Source organism: Phoca vitulina, unplaced genomic scaffold (assembly GCF_004348235.1).
Source record: "Phoca vitulina isolate PV1807 unplaced genomic scaffold, GSC_HSeal_1.0 scaffold47, whole genome shotgun sequence".
In the NCBI taxonomy this organism is placed as follows: Eukaryota; Metazoa; Chordata; class Mammalia; order Carnivora; family Phocidae; genus Phoca; species Phoca vitulina.
Window position 1 is genome coordinate 9,588,797 of NW_022589750.1, and position 22,269 is coordinate 9,611,065.

The following is a 22,269-nucleotide window of genomic DNA, read 5'->3' on the forward strand; positions in this document are numbered from 1 at the left end:
CTTCTTCCATGGCTGAATAAATTACTACAGATGTTATTTATAGCTGTAGGATTTTTTTTTTTAGCAGAAAGGGATCTTAAAGTCTCATTCATTAAAATGTGACATGTTGGATCATAGTACATCCTATTTCCATTTGATAGTAGACAAAACAGATGTGAAGAAAAATTAAGTGCTGTAGGTGATGCCTGCTGAGTTGGAATGAAAACCCACAATTCCTGCCTCCTGGTCCTACTTTTCTCCCCCACTAAGTTGTAAACCATGACTTTTTTTTTTTTTTTTTAAAGAGGGATTTTGAAATAGGGATTTAGCATTTGTTGGTTTTTTATTTTTTTAAATGTTGTTAAGCCCAGGTGTATCTTTTATAGAAGTAGATAAGCCTGAAGGAGAAAGTAATTTACAGCCTCACCAGTTAGAGGTAGTTGTTAACTTTCTGATACTTTGTTCTGTCTTCCGGTGGGTATCTTAATGTGCCCACTTTGTACATTGTACGTAATTTTATTTTTGCTTAAGTATGTCATGAGCTTCTTTTTGTGTCAGTTAAGTTGCAACTGTATTTTTGGGGGTTACTTAGTATTCCATATACGGATATAAAGTAATTTGTCATACATGTAGGTTAACTATTTGTTCATTAGAGCATGTTCTTCAGGCTGATTTTTTTGGTGTTCATTCTTATTTTTTTCCTTAAGGTAATTCTTATTAGTAGAATCAATTTCAGATCAGAGTCGACATATTTTGCAGGCTTTCATGGTTGTTTCCAGATTGCCCTGCCAGAGAGTAGGACCAATTTGTATTCCTGACAGCAGAGCATAGGGTGCCCAATTCTTGTGGAGCCTTGCTAATGCGACATAGTTGTTGCTTAAAGAAATAATTGTTAACTTGATAAATTTTTAACTGCATTTATTTGCTTTACAGTAAAATTTACATTTTTCATTTGTTTATTGGTTATTCATTTTTCCTGTTTTGTGAATTGTTTTTTCATATCTCTTCATTTTTCTGGCGGTATGCTTTTGGTTTTATATTGAGTTGTAGAGTTCACATTTTGGAAATGATTTTTCTCATTTGCCTTTTAAACTTCTTTTTTTTTTTTTTTTAAAGATTTTATTTATTTATTTGACAGAGAGAGAGTTAGCGAGAGCAGGAACAGAAGCAGGGGGAGTGGGAGAGGGAGAAGCAGGCTTCCCGCCGAGCAGGGAGCCCGATGTGGGGCTCGATCCCAGGACCCTGGGATGATGACCTGAGCCGAAGGCAGACGCTTAACGGCTGAACCACCCAGGTGCCCCTGCCTTTTAAACTTATTACTATCTTGGTAAATAGAAGATTGTGTTTATTTTATTTTGACGATTGTGTTTATTTTAATCCATTAGTCTCTCTCTCTTTTTTTATATATCTTTTGCTGTTGGCTTTTCTGAGCCCAAGATAACATGAATACCCTTTTTTGTTTGAGGCTCCCTGAGATTTGCTAATAATTCTCATGTAAATGTTTGCTATAATTTGGCTTTTATTGTGATAATAAGATATGAGGTAGGAATCTAACCCTTTTCCCAAAATAGCTATCAGTATGTTCCAACACAAGATTATAAACTCTGTGAGGGTGAGCATCATGTCTATTTTGTTCAACCTTCTACTTAGTGCCTGTCACATAGTAGGCACTCAAGGAATTGTTTTTTTGTTAAATATTTAACTAGAACAGAAGTCAGTGGAAAATACTGCTTTGTAATAGTAGTTTTTAGGGCATGCATCAGATCACCTGAGGAGCATTTCCAAAATCTGCAGAATCGAAATATAATCTGTTTTGCTATTATACGTGTTCTATAATACAAATGGACTCATATGCATATGGTAGGAGAATGTTTTAATATAACATGGAAGTCTTGGTGGTTCATAAATCATTTTTTTTCTGCACGTTAATGTTTCAAAGCTCTCAGGATCAAGCGGTCTCATAATTAAAAGAAGTAGCCTTCATGATGTCTGAAGACCTTAAGAAGATTTGAAAATTAGTACATTCAAGAACTGCTCTGCTTTTCACTGTTAAGCTAACTAGTGGAGATTCAAGGGTCAAAAAGAAACCGTAAAGATATTATCTCCTGTGTTTTTTGTTTTTAAAGTTGATAAAGATGGTTATACCCTGAAATGGATTTTTTATTTTGATGAAACATACTGTTTTCTATTGGAAGCAAATGACCTCAAGGATTTACAACCTTAACAACAGAAGCATGGACCACTCAGTGTAAAGCTAGCAAAGGTTGACTATAGGCTGATTGCAAATGATACTGGAGCTTCAATTACATTATTACCTCCATTAGAATAGTTACTGTTTTTGTTAGTGCTCTGCTGACAAAGTTGTACAGGTTTTAAGTAATAGCCATAATCCCATTTTCTCCAGAAGTCTTATATTTAGCGTATACTATTACAGAGTATGAGATTTTTCAGGAATACACATATTTTAGCTGAAATCTCTGTTCCAAGGTGTTTTGGAACAACTATCCAGGTATAGTTATGTGCATTCTTGGTTAGAACTACTGATTTCTCAGTTACTTAATCATTATTTAATACATTTAGAGCTCGATAGTCCTATGAACTGTGCTCATCCTAGGCTTCTTATAGCCTGAAGAAAATTAGTACCTTAATCTAAAAGTCATGTGCTTTACAGTATTGGTTATAGCTTCACCTTAGACTGGAAATTAATGGACTGTGTGTGTGTGTGTGTGTGGACAGGGTGGTAGATTTTGGGTGGAGGGGTTTTCCTTCTGCTGTAGTTCTCTGCTGATTTGGAGGTGGAATGGATGACATATTTGGCTTAAGAGATCTTACGTGCACTGTAGTGTGGGCAGGCTTAGTTGCCCTTTATAAGGGTAGGCCTAGGTGTTAGTAGCAACAAAATTCCTAGGTCATTTCTGTATCTGATTATTGGCCCTTGGAAAGTCTGAAAACTTTTTGTTAGAACTCTTGGCCATATCATAGCTGCTAAGTTAGGTGGGCACGCAGATTTTACATGGAGTTTGTAGTTTTCCCAGCCTACAAGTTCAGACCTTTCGAAGAACCATTGTAAGGAAATGGTTAAGAAATTGGTATCTTCTTTGTCGTGATTGCATTATTATTTCCCCAGATATTCTCTACAGTCTCGCTGTTGTTACACTAAAGGCTGTTTGGCCTCTTAGCCACCTCCTTCTACATAGGTTTTAGGATATTCAAAATAGTGAATGATACGTCTACACTATGAAAGTGGTATAGACGTCAATAGGGTGTGTTATGTGTGTGCGTGTATGAAAATTGCTACTTTCGGACACCGGATAGAGAAATAGCATACATGGCTCTGCTGTGTTTTAAAATGGACTTTTTCAGTTAAGAGAATCTTCACACTAATATTGGCTATTAGTAAGGAATAAATTACTGATTTTCTCCTCTAAAGGATCCAGCATTTGGAGGCAAACATGAAGCTCCATCCTCTCCAATCTCTGGGCAACCATGTGGAGATGATCAAAATGCTTCACCTTCAAAACTTTCAAAGGAAGAGTTAATACAGAGTATGGATCGTGTAGATCGAGAAATTGCAAAAGTAGAACAGCAGATCCTTAAACTGAAAAAGAAACAAGTAAGTGTTTGATTTTACTGGTCTTTTATTGATATTCTAAGAATATATGTTTGTCTTTCTAAAGAAGATAATGTTGAGTTTTCCATATTTTTCAACTTTAGGTACATGGAATCATGTCTTGTATATTCTTTGACTTACTTTTTTTTTTTGCTATTAGTTTCCTTAGTTGCATCTACTCATTTCCCCTGCTACGTTGTCTGATTATAAATAGCAAATCTTGTTTGTCCATTCTGTTTTCGATCTTACTGGATGGGTTGTTCCTGGTTTGTTGCTATTTCATACAGTGGTGCTGTGTTTTTGGTTGATGTGTAAACCGATTTTCTAGGGCACATGCACAGGAATGGCATTGCTTGGCTTGAGAGTATGCGCATCTTCGAGTATATTAAATGATACCAGACTTGCTAAAATGGCAGTTCAGTTCCACATTCCCACTGCGGCCTTACAAGTTCATTTGTGCATATGCTTGTCTTCACCTGATCATTTGTTTCAACTGGATGTGAAATAGCTGTCACTGAAGTTTTATGTGGTGTTTCCTTTTTTAGGAGTGAGAGCTTATTTTCGTTTGTTTATGGGTTATTGGTGTTCCTTACGTGGATTGTTACTTTGTCATGTTCTTATTTTTTATTTCCTGGAGTCTCTTGTCAGTTATGTGTATGGCAGCTATCTCATTTGTGGCTTGTCATTTTGCTTTCTGGGGATGGGAGGAGGGGGATTTTTTTTTTTTTTTTTTTTTTGATGTTGAAATCAATTCATATACATAATGTTCATCCTTTTAAAGTATACAATTTTAGTGGCTTTTAACATAATATTCATAAAGTTGTGCTACTATCACCACTATATAATTCCAGAACATTTTAATCACTTCAAAAAGAAACCAAAAAATAAAAAAGAGAAACCACATACCTGTTAGCAGTTACTCTCTAGTCCCCCTCTCCCTGGCCACTGCCAAGCACTAATCTATTCTGTGTCTATATAGATTTTTATCTGGATATTTCAGGTAAATAGAATAATATGTGACTTTTTGTGTCTTCTTTCATTTAGCATGTTTTCAAGATTCACCCATGTTATATTTTGTATCAGTATTTCATTCCTTTTTATGGAATAAAATTATGAATAAAATTTCGCTTCATGGATATACTGTGTATTGTTCATTCATTCATCAGGTGATAGACATTTGGGTTGTGTTCACTTTTTGGCTGTTTTTGGCTGTTATGAATCATGCTGCTATGACATTCAAGTACTAGTTTTTGTGTGACCATATTTTTTTCAGTTCTCTTGGATATATACCCAGGAGTGAAATTGCTGGGTCGTATGGTAAATCTGTGTTTAAATTTTTGAGGAACCATGAGAATGTTTACCACAGCGACTGCACCATTTTATAATCCCACCAGCAGTGTATGAGGGGGGTTCCATTTTCTCTACTTCTTTGTCAACATGTTTGTTTGTTTGTTTTTTGATAGCCATCCTAGTAAATATAAAGTGGAATCTCATTGTGGTTTTGATTTTAATTTCCTTAATGATTAAGGTGAATGGCTTTTCATGTGCTTGTTGGCCTTTTGTATATTTTCTTTAGTGAAATATCCAGATTCTGGCCCCATTTTTTAGTTGGGTTATTTGTCTTTTAATGGTTGTGTTGTAAGAGTTCTTTATATATTCTGGACACTCAGACATGTGATTTGCAGATATTTTCGCTTATTCTGTGAGTTGTCTTTTCACTTTCCTGATAGTATCCATTGGTGTACAAAAGGGTTTTTACCCCCCTCTTACTTGATTCATGTAAGTATTTATTGAGCAGCTAGGGAGATACAAAGGTGAATAAAACATGGTCCAAGAGGTGAGTCAAATGCAAAGTAACAGAGAGCAAAGTATAAGGTTCCCTGGATCACAGCAGTCAGATGAAAGTGCTTTGGGAAGTCAGGATGGAGATTGCTTCCAGCCTGGAAGGGGGTGTGGGTGGGTGGCAAACCAGGAACGGGGATTGAAATTAAAATAGAAGACTTTCGTCTAGATTGTTGATTTTCAGTATGGACTATATTTGTCTCTCTTTTTCCTCTCCCCATCTTTGGGCTTAATTTACCAGGATCATTCAGTGTGCTTTTTCTAGACTTGCTTGCATTTTTGCTTTAATGTCTTCTACAGAAATAGATCCTTTTGCTGTTTTAGGACGTTTTTCTTCTTTTTTTCTTAAAGGATTCGTGACCTTTTGATCTTAAAGTTAATGGTTTTGAGTCTTTTCCATTCTGGTTTGATTTTTTTTTTTTTTTTTAATGCCTCTTTGACTGGAATATTGAGTATAGATTTCTTCACTGGAGCTTTTTCCTCTGCTTCCTCATCCTCATTGTCATCGTCATCAGCCAGTTTCACTTTTTTTTTTTTTCCTGTGGAACCTTGCTGTCTCTTACAGGGGCAGATCACTTTCCAGATATGCTGTGGAGTTTCACACCTTCATCTTCTGACTCTTCATCTTCCTCCACAGCTGCTAGGTGCTGTCCACACGTACAGGGCCTGAACCACATTTAGATCACAGGTGGTGTTATTTCAAAGCCCCCTAGGGAAACCATTGGCTGTACAGATGTTCTCAAAGTTGCCAATGTTAGTTTAATTGGACTGCCTTTATAATTTATTGCCTCTGCTTTAACAATGTGCAACATCTTTTGCATCAGCCCCAAAACTGACCATTCTTAAAGGTAACTGGTGCTCATTTTCATCATTATCCACTTTAAAGTGATATCTTTGGCCCTTGTTGGCCTCATAACTGAAAAGGTATTTCTGGGGCCACACGGGGCTCATGTCATTGTCCACTGAATCTTCTGTGGAGTGGGAATCTTGTGTGGGAGAGAGGGCAGCCGGAGATAAAAGACTCCCGTTATAGAGAACAGCCGTGTAGGACTGAATCACACCAGGGCCAAAAGTTTTTACTTGTGATGAAGCCTGGTTTATTTTTTCTTTCATTACTTGAGATTTTGGTGTCATTTACAAGAAACCGTTGCATAATCTAAGGCCACAAGGATTTATTCCTGTTTCTTCTGTGAATTTTATTGTTTCAACTCGTAGATTTAGGTCTTTGAGCCTAATTGTGTTTTTTTGGTGAACAGAATTTGTTTAGATCTTACATGAGACTACCCTGGAATCATTAAAACAGTTGACTATATTGTCCTTTTAAAAGCTTCATAGTGGGATGCCTGGGTGGTTCAGTCGGTTAACCATCTGCCTTCAGCTCAGGTCATGATCTCAGGGTCCTGGGATTGAGTCCTGCATCAGGCTCTCTGCTCAGCAGGGAGTGAGCCTGCTTCTCCCTCTGCCTGCCGCTCCCCCTGCTTGTGTGTGCGTGTGCTCTCTCTCTGTCTGACAAATATATAAATAACATCTTATACAAAAAAATAAATAAAAGCTTCATAATTTTGGGGTGCCTGGGTGGGTGGCTCAGTCGGCTGGGCATCCGACTCTTGATTTTGGCTCAGGTCATGATCTCAGGGTCATGGGATTGAGCCCCTCATCAGGCTCCGTGCTAAGCCTGGAGTCGGCTTGAGATTTTCCCTCTTCCTGGGCCCCTCGCCCTGCTTGTGCACATTCTCTCTAAATAAATAAATAAATAAAATCTTAAAAAAAGCTTCATAGTTTTGTTTCTTACATTATTCTTAATCCACCAGAAATTGGCTTTTTTGTGTCTCTGCCTCAAGGTAGGGGTCACATTCATTTATTTTATCTATGGATAATTAATTGCAAAGTTCATCCTTTTCCAACTGTTCTACAGTTTTAGCTCTAATATAATTCAAGTTTGCATCTATATATCTGTTGATTTCTGGGCTTTGTGTTCTTATTTATTGCCCTCTTTGTGATGTTCATGCAGAAATACAATAATACTCTCCTAATTACTAGAGCTTTATAATACTTTTTTTCCAGTAAGGTAAGCCCCACTTCTGCAGGCATGTTTTAGCTATTTATTTATTAATTTTTTTTTTAGAAGATTTTATTTATTTATTTGACAGAGAGATAGACAGAAGAGCACAAGCAGAGGGAGTGGCAGAGGGAGAGGGAGAAGCAGGCTCTGCACTGAGCAGGGAACCCGATGCGGGACTCGATCCCAGGACCCTGAGATCATGACCTGAGCCGAAGGCAGACGCTTAACCATCTGAGCCACCCAGGCGCCAATGTTTTAGCTATTTAAAATTTTTTACCATCTCATGTAACTTTTAGAATCACATTTTTTCTCTAAAACATCTTTCTGGAATTTTCATTGGAATCATATAGAATATAGATATCAATTTGGAAAGGATGAAATCCTTATGACATTGAGTTTTCTAATCTATGAATATGGTATATCTGTGCATTTATTTATGAGGTCTTTCATGTTTTTTTCTTCCTGTTCATAAATAATCTATATCCCTTGCATTTAATTAAACTGTAGCCACTTTATATTTTTGATGCTCTTGTTAATATCTTTTTAAAAATTACATTTTTCTGTTGCATTTGACTTTTTATAGACCAGCAGTCTCCCTGAATTATCCTTTTAATGCTAATTTCTTATTTGTAGGTTCTTTTGGGCTTTTTGTGTAGGTAATGGTCATATCAGTAGTCTAAAAAAAAAGACAGTTTTGTTTCTTTCTTTACAGTCCTTAAACCTTTTCCTTACTTTTCTGTTGCTTTATTGCTCTTGTTAGGACTGCAATACAATGTTGAAAGTGGTTATTCTTGTTCTTTTCTGCTTTTAAAGGAATGCCTTTACTTTTTACCACTAATTATGATGTCTGTTTTTGTAGACGTCCTTTATCAGGTTGGGAAATAACTCTACCGAATGTGTGCCAAGAGTTTTTTTTTTTTTTTTTTAAGATTTTTTATTTATTTATTTGACAGAGAGAGACACAGCGAGAGAGGGAACACAAGCAGGGGGAGTGGGAGAGGGAGAAGCAGGCTTCCCGCGGAGCAGGGAGCCTGATGTGGGGCTCGATCCCAGGACCCTGGGACCATGACCTGAGCCGAAGGCAGACGCTTAACGACTGAGCCACCCAGGCGCCCCTGTGTGCCAAGAGTTTTAGTCATGAATTTTATCAATGTTTTTCTGCCTAAGTTTGCTGATCATATAATTTTTGTCCTTTAATATGTTAATATAATAAATGACATTAATTATTTTTCTAGTGTTAAATCACCTGTGGATTTCCAGATTTAACCTTAGGGATGATGTATTACCTATTTTTTTTTTTTTTAAATAAATTGCTAGATTTGCTTTGTCAATATTTACTTTGGGATTTTTGTATCTTTTTATTTGTGAGAGAGATCAACCTGTAATTTTCTTTTCTTGTGCTATTCTTGTCTGGTTTGGTAATACATCATGCTAATGTCATAACATTTCTAAACTCTGTAATAGTTTGAGGAAGACTGTAATTATTTGTTCTCTATTTGGTAGAACTTGGTAAAACCAGCTAGGTCTGGTGGGTATTTTGTGTGTGTGAAGATTTTTAAAATTCAACTTAAAAAAAATTAAGTTCTATTTCTTCTGGATATAATTTTTTCCTTCATTTTTGGAATATGTTGTATGTTCTGTATCACAAGTTCTTCTCATTTCCTTTCTTTGGTTTTATTCTGCTCTTTTATAACTTTTTAACGTTAATTTATTTAGCCTTTTTCCCTTTTTTTCCTCTCTCCATGTACTAGTTTTAATAAGTTTTAATTTGTAATACTTTTTATTATCCATTATGGTTTCTTTTTTGACCCCTGTATTAATTAAAAGTATTTTCAAATTTTTAGGTATATAAATTTTTCTTGATTACTTTTGGTTTTTGATTTCTTACTTTATTGTAGCCAGAGAGTGTGGTCTTTAGTACCTAGTCTTTTGAACTTTTTGGTAACTTGAATTTTGGCCTGGTATCATGATCAGTTTTTCTTTTTTTTTTTTAAAGATTTTATTTATTTATTTGGCAGAGAGAGACACAGTGAGAGAGGGAACACAAGCAGGGGGAGTGAGAGAGGGAGAAGCAGGCTTCCCGCGGAGCAGGGAGCCTGATGCCGGGCTTGATCCCAAGATCCTGGGATCATGACCTGAGCTGAAGGCAGACGCTTAACGACTGAGCCACCCAGGCGCCCCATGATCAGTTTTTATAAAAATACTTTGGTCATACTTGAGAAGAATGTAAATTCTGTACTTGAAAAAAATTATCTATGTTTTACCTCATTTTTGTCTGTAACTTCTCAAATTACCACGATGATTTTGGATTTGTTCCTAGTAGTTCCGAGTTTTTAAAACATTGAGGTAAAATTGACATACAGTATTATATTTTTTCAGGTATACAACATAATGATTTGATATTGGTATGTTTTACGAAATGATCACCACACTAAGTGTAGTTAACATCTGTCACGGTACATAATTAACAGAATTTTGTTTCCTTGTGCAAGATGAGAACTTTTAAGATCTACTCTGTTAGCAACACTCAAATATGCAGTACAGTATTATTTATAGTCTCCATGCTGTACATTATATCCCCATGACTTTTTAATTTTTCAATTGGAAGTTTGTATCCTATGACTCTCTTTACCCATTCCCCCCTGCCCCCCCACTTCTAGTCTGGCAACCACCAATCTGTTCTATCTGTGAGCTTGGTTTTCTTTTAGATTATACATATAAATGAGACCATAAAGTATTTGCCTTTCTCTGTCTGACTTATTTCACCTAGTGTAAGTGAAATACCTTAGGATTTATCCATGTTGTTACAAATGATAAGATTTCATTTTTTTTTTTTTTATGGCTGAATAAGATTCTGTGTGTGTGTGTGTGCACGTGTGCACACGCACACACACGGTATGTCTGTGTACACACATTTTCTTCATTCATCTCTTGATAGACACTTAGGTTGTTTCCATATCTTGGCTATTGTAAATAATGCTGCAGTGAACATGGGGGTGGGGGTTAGTATATCTTTTTGAGTTAGTATTTTTGTTTCTTCAGATAAATATCCAGAAGTGCGATTGCTGCATCATGGGGTAGTTCTGTTTTTAAGTTTTTTGAGGAACCACCATACTGTTTTCCATATTAGCTGCATCAACTTACATTCCTATCAACAGTGCACAAGGGTTTCCTTTTTCCCACATTCTCACCAGCACTTGTTAACTCTTGTCTTTTTGATACTAGCCATATCGACAGGTATGAGGCGATACCTCATTGCTATTTTGATTTGCATTTCCCTGATGATTGGTGATGTTGAGCATCTTTTCATGTGTCTGCTGGCCATCTGGTTGTCTTCTTTGGAAAAATGTCTATTCAGATTCTCTTCCCATTTTTTAAATCAGAGTGTTTTTTGCTGTTGGGTTGTGTGAGTTCTTTGTATATTTTGGGTATTCATACCTTATCAGATATATGCTTTGCAAATATTTTCTTCCAGTTCTCAATTTTTTTTTTAAAGATTTTATTTATTTATTTGACAGAGAGAGACAGAGCAAGAGCAGAAACACAAGCAGGGGGAGTGGGAGAGGGAGAAGCAGGCTTCCCACTGAGCAGGGAGCCCGATGTGGGGCTCGATCCCAGGACCCCGGGATCATGACCTGAGCCGAAGGCAGACGCTTAACGACTGAGCCACCCAGGCACCCCAGTTCTCAGTTTTTATCCTGGGTATTTTTAGGCTCTTATTTTAGGTGTTTACAAGTTTATAGTTGTCATTTTCCTGGTTAGTGAAACCTTCTATTATAAGGTAATGACATTCTATCTCTTGTAATGCTTTTACCATAAAATTTGTTCTGCACGATATTGATGTAATTACATCATCATTCTTTTGGTTGCTATTGGTTAGTATATCTTTTTTCTTCCTCTTTCTCTCTCTCTCTCTTTCTTTCTTCTCCCTTTCTCTCTCCTTCCTTCCTTTCTCCCTCCCTCCCTCTTCCTCCCTCCCTTCCCCTTCCTTCCTTCCTTCTTTTTTTGAGAGGGATGCGGGGCAGAGGGAGAAAGAGAATCTCCCAAGCAGGCTCCACACGCAGCATGGATTCCGACGCGGGGCTTGATATCATGACCCTGAGATCGTGACCTGAGGTGAAATCAAGAGTTGGATGGTTAACTGACTGAACCACCCAGGCACCCCAAAATGTTGGGATTTTTTTTTTTTTTTAAAGTAGCCTCCATGCCCAGTATGGAGCCCAGTGAGGGGCTTGAACTCAACCCTGAGATCAAGAGTCAGATGCTTAACTAACTGAGCCACCCGGGCCCCCCCTTTCCCTTTACTTTTTGTGCTTTTATATTTAAGGTGTATCTCTTATATAGGTATATAGCTGGATTTTGTTTTTTATCCAATCTGACAGTCTGTCTTTCCACAGGATAAGTTAGTTCTTTTAACCTGATTATGATGATTGGTGATATCTCAATTATTTTTAACTATTTTATACTATTTGTCCTGTCTTTTTTATGCTGAACTTGGTATTCTTGTTTGTTTTTTCTAGTCCTTATCTTGGATTGATTATTTGTTTTACTACATTTTCTTCTACCTCACTACTTTGGATTTTATCCCCAGTTTTTTTTGTTTATTGTGCCCCCCCCCCCCGCCAGTTTATCAGCCTATTTAACTTGAAGCCTAAAACTAATTAATATCTTAACCATCTTCTTGAGAAGTATGAGGGCATGGAACTTCTTGATTTCTTTCTCTTTTCTCCCAACTTTTATGCTACTTTTGTCATACATTTTAGTTCTTCCTTGTTTTATTTCAACCACCAAAGACATTATTTTATACAGTCAATGTTCATTTAGGTGTATGCACATATTTGTCATTCGCATTTGCTCATCATTCCTTCTTGCAACACAGATCTTCCATTTGGGGGTACATGCTTCTGCTTGAAGAACATCCTTCAGAATTTCCTTTAGTGAGGATCTGTTCATTGGCAGATTAAATATTTGTTTAGTTGTTGTGACTTAAATGTCTTTTATTTATGCCTGTTTATTGAGAGATACTTTTGTTATGTGCTTCTTTTTGTCCCAGCACACTGTCTTCTGGCTTCCACTGTTAAGACATCAGCCCTTAGTCTAGTTTGTATTGTTCTGTGGATGGTCTGAATTTTCTCTCTGGCTGACTTCAATATCTTTGTGTGCTGTTGATTTTAATATGAGTTATTAGGGATGTGTTTTTGTTTTTAAATATGTCCAGCTTAAGACTCATTGGGCTTTTTTTTTTTAATTTAAATTCAGTTAATTAACATATAATGTATTATTTGTTTCAGGGGTACAGGTCTGTGATTCATCAGTCTTATATAATACCCAGTGCTCATTACAACACATTGGGCTTCTTGAATGTGTTAGAGTTTTTAATCAGTTCTGGAAAATTCTAAGCCGTTATCTTTTTTTTTTTCCCCCCACAACATCTTTTTCTATAGTTTCTTTGTTATCTCCTGAAATTCCTATAAGATGTAGCATCTTACACTCTTGTCTTCCTGTCTCTTCATTGTTTTTTCTTTCCCAGTTGTTGCTTCTTGGGGCTTCATTTGGTCAGTTTCTTCATTTCTGTTTTTCAGTTTGCATTTCTCTTTTCAGTTATATCTAATCTGTCAAATATATCTTCAATTTCGGGGCGCCTGGGTGGCTCAATCATTAAGCGTCTGCCTTCGGCTCAGGTCATGATCCCAGGGTCCTGGGATGAGCCCCGCATCGGGCTCCCTGCTCCCCAGGAAGCCTGCTTCTCCCTCTCCCACTCCCCCTGCTTGTATTCCCTTTCTCGCTGTGTCTCTCTCTGTCAAATAAATAAATAAAAATCTTTAAAAAAATATATATATATATCTTCAATTTCAGTTGTTTTTATTGCTTTAATTTCTATTAGGCTAATTTTTAAATCTCATCATGTAAAAAATATTACCTTGCTTTAAAAAAATGTTTATCCATCTTTTATTTATTGAGTCATATTAAATTTATAATAATATGCCTGACAATTCTTTTAAGTATCAGTGGGTCTGATTCTGCTGAGTTGGTCAGGTCTGGTCTGTCTTCTTTAGATTCTTCACTTGTGAAATAGCAGTACTACTGCTAATAATACCCGCTAAATTATATGGTGGTTGTATGATATGTGGCACATAGTAAATGCTCAGTAATGTGTAATCCATTATAATAATTAAAAATAATGAAATATGTTGTATGACCATTATGAGGTATATAGGAGCTACAAATTTTATTGAGGAATATAAAGGGCAACTTGAGGAAATAAAGAACTATACCATAGATGCATAGAAGCACAGTATTAATAATTTTAATAATGTGAACATCATTAATATATATATATATAATTGTATATGTTTTATACAGTTTCAATAAAAATTCTAAATTTTTTTTAAATTTGCAAAATTATTGTAAAGTTCATGTAAAAGAACAAATAAGTGAGGAAAGTTTGTATCTTTTGTTTTTTTTTTTTTGTTTTTAGTCTTTCTGTTACAATGGTTTTGTCTGGTACTAAGAACAAAACGTGATTTCTGGAAGCTTGTTTATTCCTTTCTCCACACCTACTTAACAGGGATCCTAAAAGAGGGCCCTCTGAGCAAAGGAAAGAAAGGGAATGGTTGAAGAACTCAGTTCCATAAAAATGACTTCACAACTCCAAATATCTGTCTTTTGCTTATACAGATAGCCTGCAAAAGTACTTTGAATTCCAAGGTGGATGTGGTCCTTGAATCTTGTCTCTTGGAGGAATTTTATCCTTAGGTTGGCTGTGATCTGACTTACTTGACTAGGAGTCTTGACCAGCAGTCTTAGAAGTACAGATTATTTTTTTCCTAGAGGCTTTAGTAGACATAACATCTTTACCCCGTGTCTCTGCTGTTATCTTAGGCAGTAAAATTCACAAGGCTGTGTGTTGAGCATTTACTAGGTATCAAGCCCTGGCTTAAGTGCTGAAAAATAAAAAGCTGTGAACGAAGCAAGGTCCCTTCTTGGTTCAGTAATAATTGTAGGTAATATTTACTGAACTCTTATAGTTGTAATGTGCTTGATACATATTGAGTTATTTAATCTCAGAAATCTATGTGGTAGATAGAATTGATATTCCTACCTTATATTATGAGTGGCTTATTTACTTGTTCAGGATCTTAGGATCCTACCACTTGTAAAGGGTGACCCTAAGGCTCAAACCCAAGCAGAGTAATGCAGATTGCTCTTTGTTTTGTAATTGTACACAAAGTTGTAGTTTTGCTAGTGCCTCTTGACTGCAAAATATAAAGGTTGGCTGGGGGGCTGAACATGGTGCTGTTCTGAGTTAAGGATTAGTCTGCAAGTGCCCTACAGATCTCTTCCTACCAGACATTAGCGCATACTGAATCTGTAACATACGAAGTGTTTTTCCTGTGCCACAAAAGGTCATTGTGATGGAGGTCTATGGGGTAGCTTCCTATTTTAGCTTCTCTTATGATTTTGTTTTTAAATTGATCAGAATTAAAATATAAAAGGATTCTCTAATGATTATGTTATTTAGTTCTTAGTCAAAATAAGTCTGATTGGATTTGTTAGAACCCTTGGGTCCATTAGGCCCTAGTAGATTAGAAGATGACCCCATAGAATTGCTCAGTAGCATGTGTTATCTCTGGCGATTAATTACTGGGAGGGGTGACTGCATCGGATGCCTGAATCTTTCTTTCTGGGTCTCTTAGCAACAGCTCGAAGAAGAAGCAGCTAAACCTCCTGAGCCTGAGAAGCCTGTGTCCCCTCCTCCCGTGGAGCAGAAACACCGCAGTATTGTCCAAATTATTTATGATGAGAATCGGGTAAGCTCATGCCATTTCTTACAGCACAGGCCTTTAAAAGCACTTGGCTATGCCTTTTTTAATTATCAGTATGTTAAGTGGTAATGTTAATTGTATTGAGACCTGAGTTCTGTCATAATTTTTAATGTTCTTAAACTTTGACTAAAGCTTGATTTTTTTTCCCTTGGAGATTGAAGAAAAGTTGATAGATGTATCTTAAATTAGTATTTTATATATTATATTACATAATATTATTTAATGAGAATATAATTTTATCAACTGACTCTCCTATCATACAAAGTTGGCAAGCAGATTTGTAGCACATAATACAAAACAAGCCATTCTGTAGTTTTTCACTTTATAAAGGACATTTGATGCCAAATACTGATACTATCCTATGAGAGATGGGTCATCGGATGTGGAAATGACTTGCATTGTTAGCTTTAGATAGCTGGGCTGTAGTTTGAATCTTAGTTAATAAAGTGTGAGGCCATTGACCTTTAGGTAGACTTTGCTTTTTTGCTTTATTAAAACAATTTCTTCTTTCATACTAGTAATTAAAAGTACTCATTGGTTTAGGAAAGCCGGGCCTCAATTCTGTGAATAATTTTGTGATGTCAAAGGTTTTTGGTTTTTGGCTGGAATCTAGCCCAGGAACTAGCAGTTAAAGGGAAATGGATTTCACCTTAATATAAAGAAACTTTCCAACAGAGCTGCTTAACATTGGGCTTCTAGAAGTTCCTAGTCTAAAAAAGAATATGCTTTAAGTACTGTGGGAGAGAATAGGCCTGTTAGCTAAAGATGATCATAAGGTAGAGGTTGAGATTGTTGTTTTAACTGGTTTTCTTTGTAGTGAGTGGAGTCATCAGAATCAGTACATCATACCCAGGCAACCTATAACTTTATAATAGCCCAGTTCCTAAAGGAAATTGGCCTTAAGAAAGGCAACTATGAATTAATTATTCTATACACATTTATAGGAATGATCTTATACCAGATACACATGTATGTATATATATATATAGGTAGGTAACTGAAAGTCATCAGATACATAACAGGATAATGGTAAGTGTCACAGGCAGGTAAAAATATGGGCAATTAATGTTATTTTCTTGGCTGGGTTCAAAATTAGTCCAGTTTATTGAATGGACAGAGCAGTCTCCTCGAGGATCTGTTTGAAGATCTATCCAGTGAGAATAAACTGTATATAAAGCCAGTGACGAGGATGGCCTCGTGGCTTTCCTGGAGGGTCAGTGACTCTGGTCAAGCAGGAATGTGGCCCAAGGTTGACAGGTGCTCCCTTGTTTCAGGAAAGCCAGGAGCATGTTGTTTTATGTTGAGTCTCCTGCTTTAAAAAAAATACTCTGTAGAATAATAAAATACTTTCGTGGGCTGATGGGCTTCATGGCCAGTTTAGGGCCTTGGAGATAAAATAAATAGGGATTAGAGCTAACAGTGGAAAAGAATCTTATAAAGTAAAATTTGACTTCTTAGTGTGAGTCAGTTTTTAAAGAAATTGAATTCAGCGATATTAATTGATTGAATTTCTTAATTAAGCATTGTCATTACTTGTGAATTTGTGATTGACTAGGATGTGAGGACTGAAAACTATTGAACAAGATCTGATGGAGAGTTTAATTTGTGTTCAATTTTTGTAGATACATGTTTTTTTTGTTTTTTTGTTTTTTTTTTTTAAGATTTTTTTATTTAGTTATTTGACAGAGAAAGACACAGTGAGAGAGGGAACACAAGCAGGGGGAGGGGGAGAGGGAGAAGCAGGCTTCCCGCGGAGCAGGGAGTCCGATGCGGGGCTCGATCCCAGGAGCCTGGGACCATGACCTGAGCTGAAGGCAGACGCCCAACGACTGAGCCCCCCAGGCGCCCCCGTAGGTATATGTTTTCATTAATTAGTGTAGTAAGCATTTCTTGGGGCCCAGCAACAAAACTAAACACTTCTCTCAGACCTCTTCTTTCCACTTTAGTATATATATATTCCATTTTGTGATGCATTCTGTGAAGAATAGAAGAACCACCAAACTTATTAGACTTACAATAAAGACTATTTTTAACTCACAGTAACTGTAGAAACCCTCTTTTTACACATCTCCTCTTTTTGATTGCCCTGCTCGCGGTTGCCCGCAGTGCTGTAGATCTGCAGCAGGGGTTCCTGGAGGGGGGTCGTGAGAGCACCGCTGGGCCCAGGGCACAGGCTGTCTCACTGCTGCCTCCCCGCGCTGCCTTCTGTCAGGCCTTCACGGCCTTCTGAGCTTTCTTTAATGAATGACCTTATCTGTTTTGGCACCAGAGGAAAGGAGAGATGGGTGAGGGCAAGAGGACATTTCTCTCTTGTTCCTTGTTTGGCAGCCATCTACACGGTTGGGAATTAAGCCAAATGTGGCTTCTGAGATAGGGGCCATTATCTTGTATTAGGCATCTTTCGTTTCTTTAGAGAATTAGTGGGAGGAAGAAAGCTGCCCAAAAGTGACTGTTAATTTTAAAGTTGGCTTCCTGAGAGAAAAATTGTCTTGCATCATATTTAAACTTTAGACTGAGATTCACTTAGTCTCTAAACAGACTCATCTCCTGGACTATTTTTAACAGTTCAGTTTGCTGTTATCCTTCCCCGTTGTCAGTTCCAAAAATATTTATAAATGCTCTAATTTCAGAATTCTAATACATATAGAAAAGGGTGTGCGTGGAGTGTGGTTTTCAAAGATATCTTGTTTATTTTTTGATTGCATGATTTGAAAGTTAAAGTGACAACAGAAGAAAGAAAGGGATTGACAGTAGAAAGTGTACTAAGTGCCAGCAAGCTCTAGTCACCTAGGCCAGTGTCCTGGGCAATCTCTGTTTCCCTCTCTGCCATGCTCTAAGAGTTAGTTAATCAATGAAGAGCATCAGTCCTGCCTCCTAAATAGTGGTCTCGTCAGTTGCTTCTCTCTTCCTCCTTTGGCAATAGCTTATATGAGCCGTCATCACTCACATAAATACTGAGTGTCCTTCCTTCAGTCATATAATTTTACTCCCTTGTCTCTCAGGGTTATTTGTAGACAGTTCCACTTAGCCTGCCTGTTCTTGGTATAGACTCTAATACAGAGTGCCTCGAGAAGGCAAATTTAAGGGGTGCCTGGCTGGCTCAGTCCGTGGAGTGTGCAGGTCTTGATCTCAGGGTTGTGTGTAGAGATTACTAAAAATAAACTAAAAAAAAAAAAAAAAGAAAGAAAAAGGAAAGCAAATCAAAAAACTGGTGAGCGTTGGGTCTGGTGGAAGTTAGTTGCAGGTGCTAGATATTTCCAAATTTATTATCTATGATGATGTTATTTATGTGTTATTTAATATATGTCTGTAGCTAATCTGAATTTTAGGATCATTACATTTTGACTTCTTGGGTTAGTTGTTTGTTCTCAGCTGGAAACTTTTTTTGATTGTTGTAACTTGGAGGAGAGATGGAGTGCTACTGGCATCTAGTGGGATACTGCTAAATATCCCACAATGCATAGGGCAGTCCCTGGAACACATATGTGGGCCCAAAATGGTAATAGTGCCAAGGTTGACAAATCCTGCCTTTAAACCCTCTATAGAAATAGGATCTGCTCTGCAAATTTAATGGATATTTATAGTTTTATATTTGACTTTTTTGCTGTATTTATTTCTCATCTTAACAACATTTTTAGTTTCTTGGAGTTTGGAAAGTGCTTTTTACAGTATTTTGTACTTCTTATGCTTCCTAGTTCTTTTCACACAATACATACTAAATAAATATTTGACGGATTGATTTTGATTGATAAATGAGATGAAAAGGAGAATATTTTAAAGGAACATCTTTCTTTACACTCGGGGAATACTGATTAATATCCAGTCCCATTTGTGTGTCACATCAGAAGCCCTGGAGAGTTTCCCAGCAGCAAATGCATTGAGGTGGGCGTCTGCCCAGCAGACGGGGAACCATTGTTACTAACGGGAATGTGTTGAGAGGAAGAGGGACTTGAGAACCACTGACACATTTGGTAGTCCTATAATTCCAGTTTAAACATTTTTAGCTTCGAATTTGTTATATTTCGTCTATTAAAGGACGATTTCTGTTAGATAGCACATTCATCTAGATTAATTTACTTTTGAAAATGGACCGTAAAAATTATTTAATTCAGCATTTATTTACTATTGAACACTTGAGAAATTCAAACTAGCTGTTTCCTCTGTTCAGTTATTACCTAGGTTTTCTTGTAACTAGAATATAGGCTCATTATAAGCTTTTCTTCCAAGAGATCAGTTTGGCTTACAACAGTAAAGACTGGCAACTTTATGGTATTTTATGTTTTTAAATTTTTATTAAAGACATTATGTCTTGAAGTGTTGAGGGATTCATTTCTAATAGTGAATCTGTGTTCCCTCTCCCTAGAATCTTGATACCTGTTTGCTGTTAAGAACTTCACAATTCTTTAGTTATTATTATTTTTTAAGATTTTATTTACTTATTTGAGAGAGAGAGTGAGAGAGAGCACAAGAGTGGGCTGAGGGGCAGAGGGAGAAGCAGACTCCCCGCTGAGCAGGGAGCCTCACATGGGGCTTGATCCCAGGACTCCGGGATCATGACCTGAGCCAAAGACAGCTGCTTAACCAACTGAGTCACCCAGGCACCCCTATTATTACTTTCAGTACAAATGTAAAGCTTTGACTTGATTTGATGAGGAAGTTATGAAAACAAAAGAGAGTATTTCAAGAGTATTTGGAAATAAGGAAAGTTCTACTATAGAGTAGTTTTTAGGTAAATATTATTAAATTGGTAGTGATTTTGCACTTAGGTAATATAATTTTTAATTATACAATATAATAATGTCTTTATCTGTAGAAAAAAGCAGAAGAAGCTCATAAAATATTTGAAGGTCTTGGCCCAAAAGTTGAACTGGTAAGTAAGAAATTTCTTTTTTCATGTCTAGTGTTTTTTTGTTTTTGTTTTTGTTTTTTTTGTAGTCATTTTGCTTGGGATAAGATGGAATACAATCTTTCTATTTTGGAATGAGATCTGGGCTGGGCGTTTGTGGTAAACTTTAAAATAGTGGTGCGCAAACTTGGTTACCTTTGCAGAAGTATCGTCCTGAATGTGTTTTTGCCTGTGCAGGCCATTTAATCATACGAGGTAGAAGCAGGACGAGTAAGAACAGAAATAGCTCTTTGGACCATATGTTCTTCCTTTGCCTTTGAAATTAAAAATCCATGAATAAATGTATTTCTTACGGGATACGGTGGATTTATAAACATTTTTATGGGGGTGGCATTAATAGGAGATGGGGTAAAGAGAATTATTCAGGGAACCTGGAAGTCTGGAGGTTCTGGTAGGGCAGGTATTGTGAAGATCCATGAGTACTAGGTTTACATGAAAATATAAACTGTTGCTTTGTATTTTCATAGACATGTGTACAATGTTGTATATGTAAATATTTGATTTATTTTATAGCCACTCTATAACCAGCCATCGGATACCAAGGTTTATCATGAGAACATCAAGACGTAAGTATTTATCATCTTTGGAGTTCTTCAGTTAAAGACCATATATTCTATAAAGAGATCGTTTTTATGTTATCTGCTGACATTATTATAATATAGTGTAGGTGTGTTTTAGATTTGTGTAATTTGCTGTCGTTTTACTATATGTTATCTTCCTCTGGCTTCTTGGGGGTTGGGGTAACAGCTTTGAGTTTCCGAGGCCAAAAAAATGAAATAAATTATTGCATAAAACTAGCTGGTTTTATGATCTGCTAGTAAAAAAGGTGAATACTTAACATTGAAATGGCTTACCTTGAGGCTTGAATTTTTTGCCTCCTGTTTTGTCTTTTTTTCAGTGGAGTACCTGCAAGGCGCATGATGAAGTAAGATAATGAAGCTTTTTCATTTAAGACTAGTGATGACACCGTCCCCCACCAAGCCACATCTGCCATTGCAAAGTAGAAGTGCCACGGATCATTTTATCATTATTCAAAATCCTATTCTAGGGAAATCCCTTCCATGACTCTTGCTAATGACGGTATTTGTAGACCCTTCTGCCATTTAATGTCCTGGTGCCTTGGAAGCGCTCAGTCACCTCACGTGGGTGAGGAGACTGCTCCAGAATGTAGTTTGCTTAGCCTTGCTCATCCTAGATACCAGGCCTTTATGGATGCAGATTTTGGAATAAGAAAATAAGTGAAAAGAAAATCTAATTTCTTGATCTGATTGAAGTAAGAGAGGAGGCTAGATAGGTATCTTTTTTTTTTTTTTAATTATCATACTTTAAGAGAATTTAGGTGAATTATTCGTAGTTTGTAACAAAAATGTAATATTTCTACTTTATGTTTTATTAAGGATAATCAGAACATTTTAATTATTTACTAGTATAGTTGCTAATGAGCACATTGCTATTTATATATCAGATATATTTTTTTCTTTTAAAAAATTTCTGACTGAGAGTATGTGCAATAGTTGACTACTTTGCAGAATTGGTGGCAAATATAATTTGCATGGTAGTATGCATGAACAAAATTGAAATTTGAATAATTTTAACTTTTGTTAAATAAGTGGTTTATAATAAAAGTCATATACTTAGAATTTTTCTGTGAGATGCTACTATGGTCTTGACAACCCTTAGAAGTAGGCTTAGACAAAACTCATAAAATATACCTTGTTCTGGAACTGTTTAGCTGTTTTAGCATTTTTAAAAAGGAGAATAGCAGATAAAATCTAGTTGGCTACTTTTAATGATTTTTTTTCTCCCCCACAAAGCTTCAGTTATGTTTGTGTTCTTTTCCCCTAATATTAGCGGGAGAGCAGCTCTGTCTGATTTATTTCATGCTGTCTACATTGCCCGACTACAGTGCTTAGCACACTGTTCTGGGATGGCTTACTGACTGGCTGACTTCTTAAATCCTAGGAAACATTTTAAATGATATTTATTGATTATCATTTGCTTTTGAGTAACACGTAATTAAAATTAGAGCAAACTGAATATATGG

General features: G+C 36.5%; 1 protein-coding gene and 1 pseudogene across 12 annotated transcripts in view; one reads left to right on the forward strand and one right to left on the reverse strand.

Annotated features, from left to right (window-relative positions):
• NCOR1 (nuclear receptor corepressor 1) overlaps window positions 1-22,269 on the forward strand; it is a 156,918-nt gene that overhangs the window by 46,525 nt on the left and 88,124 nt on the right. For 7 of the 12 annotated variants that reach the window (XM_032431780.1, XM_032431779.1, XM_032431789.1 and 4 more), the window contains exons 5-9: window positions 3,410-3,592; window positions 15,191-15,304; window positions 20,133-20,189; window positions 20,739-20,791; window positions 21,124-21,150. In XM_032431780.1, coding sequence (XP_032287671.1) covers window positions 3,410-3,592; window positions 15,191-15,304; window positions 20,133-20,189; window positions 20,739-20,791; window positions 21,124-21,150 — 434 coding nt within the window. The remainder of the gene's footprint in view (window positions 1-3,409; window positions 3,593-15,190; window positions 15,305-20,132; window positions 20,190-20,738; window positions 20,792-21,123; window positions 21,151-22,269) is intronic. The other 5 variants (XM_032431783.1, XM_032431784.1, XM_032431791.1 and 2 more) reach the window with 1 other exon arrangement.
• LOC116649208 lies at window positions 5,261-6,800 on the reverse strand (annotated as a pseudogene).